The sequence below is a fragment of the Tarenaya hassleriana genome, unplaced genomic scaffold (assembly GCF_000463585.1).
Source record: "Tarenaya hassleriana unplaced genomic scaffold, ASM46358v1 Cleome218, whole genome shotgun sequence".
Taxonomy (NCBI): Eukaryota; Viridiplantae; Streptophyta; class Magnoliopsida; order Brassicales; family Cleomaceae; genus Tarenaya; species Tarenaya hassleriana.
Window position 1 is genome coordinate 112,868 of NW_010965524.1, and position 8,964 is coordinate 121,831.

Below are 8,964 nucleotides of genomic sequence, written 5' to 3' on the forward strand. Positions count from 1 at the left end.
CCAGCAAGAAGCGGCGGGGTAAAGCCAAAAAGAAGGTGGCGAAAAAGGCAAAAGTTGCCTCTACGCCCAAACCTAAGCCTGATAAGGGTGACTGTCATTACTGCAGAGTGTCTGGACACTGGAAGCGTAATTGTCACCTTTACTTGGAGGATCTGAAGGACAAGAAGCTTGGTGATGAGGACATCGATCTTAAAGAGGATGAGGATGCTGCCAAGGAGGAAACTAATGAAGAAGAGGCAATCGAAGACGTGACAATGCCAATGATGCCGGAACCACCGCTTACAAGATCAAGGGCAAGGAGTTTTCACACAAAGACAAATCAATTCCTCTCCAACATCATAGGAGGGCTGCTAGAGGAGTGGATTGGAGAATACAACACTTATTCTTGCAAAAGAGATCAAGAACCGGCGCTAATTGGAGAAACCAAGAGCATTTGCATTATCCAGCCAAAATCAGCCAAAACCGGAGATTAAACCAAACTAAACCAAGATCAGATGATTCTCTTCATGTGGAGCACGAAATTTCCTTTTCAAGACCACATAGGAGAAGAAAAGAAGAGGATCAACACAAATGACACTTTCCTTATTCGTTTCAACAGCTAGGAGGAGACTTGTTTCTTTCCTTTTCCTTATTTCCTTTACTTTCTTTCCTTTTTCCTTTGCTTCTGATGTGTCCAACGGCTAGGACAGATTTTCTCCTATTTCTTTACCTAATTTTCGAGTTTTCCTTAAGAATAAACAAGCTTGATCATTATAAAAGCTTGCTCATGTATTCTGCAGAAGACATACTTGAATAATAAGAATCTGGAAGTTTTTCTTTCTCCTTTGCTGAGAAATCTGTTCTAACTCCTTCTCTCTTGCATTCTTGCATTAGGGTTCGAGTTTTGGACTGTATCAAAGAGCTTTCACACTCTTTGTGGTGTCCCTCGCCTCCCCTTACCCATTCACGTTCCCTGGAAGCTAAACGAGAGCCCTTTGGCCTGTTTGCTTCTGTTTTCTTCCTTAAGCTTCGTTTTGACTTAATACAGTGGAGAGCAACCCTTAGGCCTTCCATAGCAGTCCTTTGGTATCAGAGCCCGGTCCAAGGCCACACGCAAGGTAACACTATCTTATTCGATTTAGTTCCTGTCGTTTCTAATATGTGTGTGAGTTGTGTTAGAAAGATATGGCTGAAAACGCAGAAGACACTCAAGCTGCAATTCTGCAAGTTCTACAACGCCTAGATGAACGTTTAACACGTTTAGAAGAGGCACCACGAAGAATGCCTCCCATTAGGTTCAATGTGCGGCCCAACAATGAAAATCCTGATCCGGATCCACTGGATGCTCAACCACGAAGGGTGCAAAATCAAAGGGCTCGTGAAGAAGGTGGCGATGAATCTGATAATTCTGTTCAGAATAGAAGGAGAAGAAACAATAGGTACCAAAGGCAAATTGAGGAGGAAAGTGATGAAGATGACGTGCCTAGGAGACCACAAAGAGCTCCAAGGCACCTAGGTACAGATTTGAAACTCAAACCTCCTACTTTTGCTGGTAAAGTTAACCCTGAAGCTTATCTCGATTGGGAGAGGCGGATGGAGAATATTTTCGATTGCTATACATATACCGAACAGAGGAAGGTTCAATACGCGGCCGCTCAACTCACGAACAATGCACTTACATGGTGGGAAGGAGACGTTCTCAATATGATCCAATAATCTCTTGGAGAGAAATGAAACATCTCATGAGAAATAGGTATGTTCCACCACATTTCCATAGGGATTTACATAGACGATATCGTAAGTTGGCGCAGGGGAACAGATCGGTTGAAGATTACTTTGAGGAGTTTGAACATCTAAGGAGCCGACTGGAAATAGAAGAGGATGATGAAACCGTCATGGCTCAATTCTTGGACGGACTTCAAGACCGAGTTGCTAGAAAGGTAGAAAGGCAAGTTTACCATGATTTACATGATCTTTTGCATCTTGCTGTCCAAATAGAATAGCAAATAAAGAGGAAGCAAGCAAGCAATAGCCGACAACGCACACCGACCATGTGGAATCCGAATATTTCAAAGCCAAATGACAAGGGAAAGAACGAGGAGCGTGATGTACACTTTAAAGGCAAAACAACAGAGACTTCAAAGGAATCCAGAAATGATGGTAACAAACAGAATTCAATTTCTAACGTCCGTTCTCGTGAGATAACATGTTTTAAGTGCAAGGGTCGAGGACATATGGAACGTGATTGTCCAAATCAACGTGTAATGATTATCACGGACAACGGGGATTATGAATCAATGGACGAGGCTGATGTTGTAGACCTTGAAGAGGAGATAGAATACCCGGATAGTGGAGAATTGCTAGTCACAAGGCGTGTTCTTAACACCATTGTAGATCCCAACGAAACTGCTCAACGAGAAACGATCATCCACACCAAGTGTACGGTGAAAGGAAAGGTATGTGGTCTTATTATTGACAGTGGTTCTTGTACTAATGTTGCTAGCACCTATATGGTTAAAAAGCTAGGTCTTGAGACATCAAAGCACTCGCATCCTTTCAAGCTACAATGGTTGAACAACCAAGGAGAGCTTAAGGTAACCGAACAGGTTAAGGTTCTATTCAGCATTGGTAAGTACCAAGATAAAGTTTTATGCGATGTTGTGCCAATGCAAGCCGGACACATGCTGTTGGGTCGACCTTGGCAGTTTGATCGAGAGGTAAAGCATGATGGTAGGACAAACCATTATTCTCTTATCTTTAACAAGCGTAAAATCTCGTTAGCACCTCTTAGTCCATCACAAGTACATGAAATGCAACTTAGGCTGTCTAGAGAAAGCGAAACTGATAAGAAGTCTAATTTTTATCTTAAGGCTAATGAGGTTTGCAAGGCTTTGAGCAATCAAAGCCCGGTGTTACTAATGGTCTTCAAGTGTATGATTATTTCAGAGATAGGTGCACAAGAACTTCCAGCAAGGATCACACAACTTCTGGAGCGCTTCAAGGACCTCTTCCCCGAAGAAGCACCCACCGGTTTGCCTCCAATCAGGGGCATTGAGCATCAAATTGATTTTATTCCTGGGGCACCTTTACCAAACAGACCCACCTACCGGATGAACCCGGAGGAGACTAAGGAGCTTCAAAGACAAGTTCAAGAACTCTTGGAGAAAGGCTATATCCGTGAAAGCCTTAGTCCTTGTGCCGTGCCGGTCTTGTTGGTACCCAAGAAGGACGGAACATGGAGAATGTGCGTGGACTGTCGTGCAATAAACAACATCACTATCAAGTACATACATCCAATTCCACGCCTTGATGATATGCTTGATGAATTAAGTGGAGCAACCCTAAGATTGATCTCAAGAGCGGATACCATCAAGTGCGAATGCGGGAAGGTGATGAATGGAAGACGACATTTAAGACAAAACAAGGACTCTATGAGTGGCTTGTCATGCCATTCGGTCTTATCAACGCACCCATTCGGTCTTACCAACGCACCAAGCACCTTCATGCGGCTCATGAACCATGTTCTACGAGCTTACATCGGTAAATTTGTTGTCGTATACTTTGATGATATTCTTATATACAGCAAGAGTTTTGATGATCACATAGTACATCTTGAGCAAGTATTAGAGACCCTCCGAAAGGAAAGTCTTTATGCGAATCTCAAGAAGTGCTCTTTTTGCACTAATGAGATTGTTTTTCTAGGCTTTGTTGTAAGTTCACAGGGGTTACGTGTAGACGAAGAGAAGGTTAGAGCAATACAAGAGTGGCCTACACCAACCAACGTCGCACATGTACGAAGTTTCCATGGTTTGGCGAGTTTTTACCAGCATTTCGTAAAGGATTTCAGCACTCTAACTGCACCTCTTACGACCGTCATCAAGAAGGACAAGCCATTCGAGTGGGAGAGTGCACATGAAGCCGCATTCAAGGCTCTAAAGGAACAACTCACGAATGCACCTGTTTTGGCTTTACCGGACTTTGACAAGATGTTCGAGGTTGAATGTGATGCATTGGGGATTGGCATAGGAGTTGTGCTTCTGCAGGAGAAGCGGCCCGTGGTGTATTTTAGCGAGAAGTTGAGCGGCGCTACACTCAACTATCCGACGTATGACAAGGAGTTGTATGCCTTGGTTCGATCCCTAGAAACTTGGCAACATTACTTGTTGGCTAAGGAATTCATCATTCACACGGATCACGAAACGCTCAAGCATCTTAAGGGCCAAACTACACTCAAGAGGAGGCATGCCAAATGGTTGGAGTTTATAGAGACTTTCCCATACATCATCAAGTACAAGAAGGGCAAAGACAACATTGTGGCCGATGCTCTTTCTCGGAGACACATATTGATCACCACTATGGAGGCTAAGATAATGGGATTCGAATTCATCAAGGAGCTATACCAAGGAGATGCGGAGCTCGGGAATATTTACAAGGAGTGCGGGAAAGGAGCCTATGGTCCTTTCTACATACATGGCGGATATCTCTTTCGCGAAAAGAGATTGTGCATCCCTCAAAGCTCAATGCGAGATTTAATACTCCAAGAAGCACACGGTGGAGCTCTTATGGGGCATTTTGGTGTAGACAAGACGCTAGCCATCATCAAGGAGCATTTCTTCTGGCCTCATCTCAAGCGAGCCGTCGAACAGTTTTGTGCACGATGTATCACATGTCATAAAGCCAAGTCTCGTTCACATCCTCACGGTTTGTATCTTCCTCTACCTATTCCTACACATCCTTGGACTGATTTGACTATGGACTTTGTTCTCGGACTTCCAAAGATCCGAAACAAAGACTCCATCTTTGTTGTTGTTGTCAGGTTCTCAAAGATGGCTCACTTCATACCATGCTCAAAGGCCAATGATGCTTCATACATTGCTGATTTATTCTTCAAGGAAGTTGTGCGTCTACATGGCCTGCCTAGAACCATCGTATCGGATCGAGATACTAAGTTCGTGAGCTACTTCTGGAAAACACTTTGGAGAAAGCTAGGGACCAGCCTCTTATTCTCCACTACATGTCATCCGCAAACTGATGGGCAGACCGAAGTAGTAAACCGGACCTTAGCGACTCTTCTAAGAGCTACAATTGGGAAGAATCTGAAGAATTGGTTGGATTGCTTGCCACATGTTGAATTCGCCTACAACCGAGCTGCAAATTCGGCTACAAAACACTCACCATTTGAAGTGGTCTATGGATTCAACCCAATCATGCCACTTGACCTCACACCTCTTCCTCATCGTGAGATGGTGAGCGTAGATGGGGAAAAGAAGGCAGAAGCAATGAGGAAGCTGCACCAGAAGGTCCGAGACAACATAGCAAGACGAACGGAGCAATACACCCGACAAGCTAACAAAGGACGCAAGAACATCACATTCAAAGAAGGAGATTGGGTGTGGCTACACTTGAGACAAGAAAGGTTCCCGAACAAGCGGAGTTCGAAGCTGGCACTATTGGGTTCCCTGCGGGTTCCTAGCATGTGATCTCATCGATCTAGGGTTTGGATTCTAGGTTTCACGCAGCGGAAGGAAAGATCTAAACCTAGCCAAACGTCACATAAAACCAATTGTGCAATAACCCGAATAATCGTGTATATCATCGTGGGATTCGAATACTTACCTCGTTCTTTCAAGATCTGGAAGTATCAATCGATCCAGGGCCTGTTTTAATCACCAAGAGTTGAAAGCACAACTCCTCTACACGTATCCACACCGGCGGGATGCATTCCAACAGTTTGGAACGTATCTGCTAGGATTTGTGAAAAGAAAACGATGTCCTTAACTTGGAATCGATATTCCAATCACTAGAACTCAAAATCAAGCTTCTCTAAGCTCTAATGAGTGTCTTGGACGTCTGAGGTTCGTTCTCTAGGGTTTGTGGCGGCTCCCTAATTAATTAGAATTGCCCAAAAACCCTTAAAACGCGAAATAGGAAATCTGCCCGAAAGTCGGACCGTCCGGTCTAGGTCTTGGACCGGACGGTCTGGCTTTCCACGCGGAACGGACGTTCCGCTTTCCCTGCAGAACGGACGGTCTTGATGCCTGGACCGTCCGGTCCACACCTGGACCGGACGGTCTGGCCCTTTGCGGAACGGACAGTCCACTTCGTTTAGAACGGACGGTCCGTAATGGCTGGACCGTCTGGTCCGGGTCTGGACCGGACGGTCTGGCCATCTGGAACTCTTCCAGATTGCTCCGTCGTTCCTTTCTCGCGTTGTTCTCTTCACGCGTGATCCATCCCTAATGATGTGTGACCCTGTAGGCCCATTCGAAGTGGCAGTGGCTTCAGAAACCCTGTTCCCACAATGATAACTGACCAAGGAGTTTAGAATCATCTGCAATGATTAAAGGATATTCACCGTAATATAACAAACATGCTAATCATATAACGGGAAAAGTAATGCATTCATAAACCAATGAATCAATACATGATCATCGTAGAGCATTACAACCAACAATCTTCCACTATGCTCTATGATCTATCCTACAAGCATTTAATCCCCATACCCACAACATGACCATCATGCTTTGACGAAGTCATCTATAGCGTGGCCACGCATTTTCACAGTCCGATTTCCACGAGGGGCCCAGCGACATCTCTCCTGCGTAGGAGGTGACAAGTCCCGTATTGCATGTCTACTATCTGCATATGATTCGTGAACGTATCTGAGCAACGCCGTTATGATCATCTGGTTAAAGACGACGTTTGACGCAGTCAAGACACGTCACTTCTCATATCAGATACTCTAGACATCTCAGGTCTGAGGATCCAAGAATGAACCGCTGTATGAGATTCAAGTCATGACTCGTGTCCATGTGACAATCTCATGCGGGTCATCCAGTAACTCGTTCCAAACGAGAACCCATGATTGTGATTTGCATCTAATGCATATGATCATAATCATCTATCACACATCATGCTGGTCTTAATTCATCATTGTTCCCACAATGATAACTGACCAGGGAGTTTAGAATCATCTGCAATGATTCAAGGATATTTACCGTAATATAACAAACATGCTAATCATATAACGGAAAAGTAATGCATTCATAAACTAATGAATCAATACATAGTCAAAATATCATATCAAAGATCATCGTAGAGCATTACAACCAACAATCTTCCACTATGCTCTATGATCTATCCTACAAGCATCTAACCCCCATACCCACAACATGACTATCATGCTTTGACGAAGGGAGAGGCTTCGTCAGCGGGTCAGCAATATTATCATCTGTCGACACTCTGCTTATCTTCACGTCTCCTCTGTCGATGATTTCTCTGATAAAGTGAAATCGCCTGAGTATGTGTTTGGATCTCTGGTGTGACCGGGGTTCCTTTGCTTGTGCGATCGCACCATTGTTGTCACAGTACAACTCAATGGGATCTGCAACGCTAGGAATGACCCCCAAGTCTCCCACGAATTTCCTGATCCAAACAGCTTCCTTAGCTGCATCTGATGTTGCTATGTACTCGGCTTCCGTAGTTGAATCTGCAACGGTTGGCTATTTGGAACTCTTCCAACTAATAGCCCCACCGTTTAGGCAGAAAACGTAACCTGACTACGATCTGAAGTCATCTCTGTCGGTTTGGAAACTAGCATCGGTATAACCCTTTATAGCGAGCTCGTCTTCCAATCCGCCATACACCAAGAACAAATCCTTAGTCATTCTCAAGTACTTAAGGATGTTCTTGACCGCAATCCAGTGAGCCTCACCTGGTGTAGACTGATATCTACTAGTCATACTCAATGCATATGATACATCCGGACGAGTACATAACATGGCGTACATGATGGATCCAATTGCCGAGGCATATGGAATCCTACGCATGCGCTCTTGCTCATCCTGTGTCTTTGGACACTGAGTCTTGCTAAGAGCAACGTCATGTCCCATTGGCAAGGCACATCTCTTGGAGTCTTGCATCTTGAACCGATTCAAGACCTTGTCAATGTATGTACTCTGACTTAGACCAAGAAGCCTTCTCGATCTATCTCTATAGATCTTGATTCCTAGAATATAGGCGGCTTCTCCTAAGTCCTTCATCGAAAAAACCGATCATAGCCAGGATTTTACCCCTTTCAAGGTAGGAATGTCATTTCCGATGAGCAATATATCATCTACATAAAGTACAAGGAAGACCACTGCGCTCCCACTGACCTTCTTGTAAACACATGGCTCATCTTCGTTTTGCAGGAAGCCAAACATTTTGACTGCCTCGGCAAAACGAAGATTCCAGCTCCTCAAAGCCTGCTTCAGTCCATAAATGGATCTCTGAAGCTTGCACACCTTCCTCGGACTCTTACGATCAACAAAACCCTCGGGTTCTCTCGGATACGCATTCCACTGTGGCGTTCCAGGTGGGGTCAACTGTGAGACAATCCCACAATCCGCCAGATAGTTAGTGAACTCTTGGCTTGTTGGGTTTCCTGGGATCTCTAGAGCGAATCCTATTCCTAAGAGATCGATTCTAGGGTTTGCGCAGTGGAAGTACAACAAAAATTTTATAGAACCCTAGAACCATGCTGGTATTGAATCGTAGAAACGTTAGAACGCTTACCTCAATCGATCCGGGGCCTGTATCAATTGAAGAACACGTCTGATCACGAAAGGCAGGAAGAATACCTCACCCTCTACATGTATCCACACTTCGGGATGGATTCCAACGCTTGGAACTTGTCTGCTAGGACTCGAATCCGCTATTCGATTTGTGCTTCGAGAAAAACGGACTTTGATCACACTCTCAACCTTTTGGATCTCACCAAAAACTGCTAAAAGTGTTCTGAAGTCGGCACCCCTTATTAGGGTTTTTAATCTCCCTTTTATAAAGTGATTTAACCCTAATTTCGGTTTGATTTCGGAAACACTGAAGCCCGGAACGGACGGTCCAGAAATGTTGGTTTAGTGCTCCATGATGTACTGATTATGAGCTTTGTTCAGATACATTCGATGTATTGATACTTTCTATGTGGTTTTATGAGAGTATTTT

General features: G+C 44.3%; 1 protein-coding gene across 1 annotated transcript in view; it reads left to right on the top strand.

Annotated features, from left to right (window-relative positions):
* Window positions 1-8,964, top strand: part of LOC109116729 — a 46,699-nt gene that overhangs the window by 9,859 nt on the left and 27,876 nt on the right. Inside the window, exons 4-6 of the mRNA XM_019202673.1 lie at window positions 1,159-1,674; window positions 1,791-1,919; window positions 1,983-5,423. Coding sequence (XP_019058218.1) covers window positions 1,159-1,674; window positions 1,791-1,919; window positions 1,983-5,423 — 4,086 coding nt within the window. The remainder of the gene's footprint in view (window positions 1-1,158; window positions 1,675-1,790; window positions 1,920-1,982; window positions 5,424-8,964) is intronic.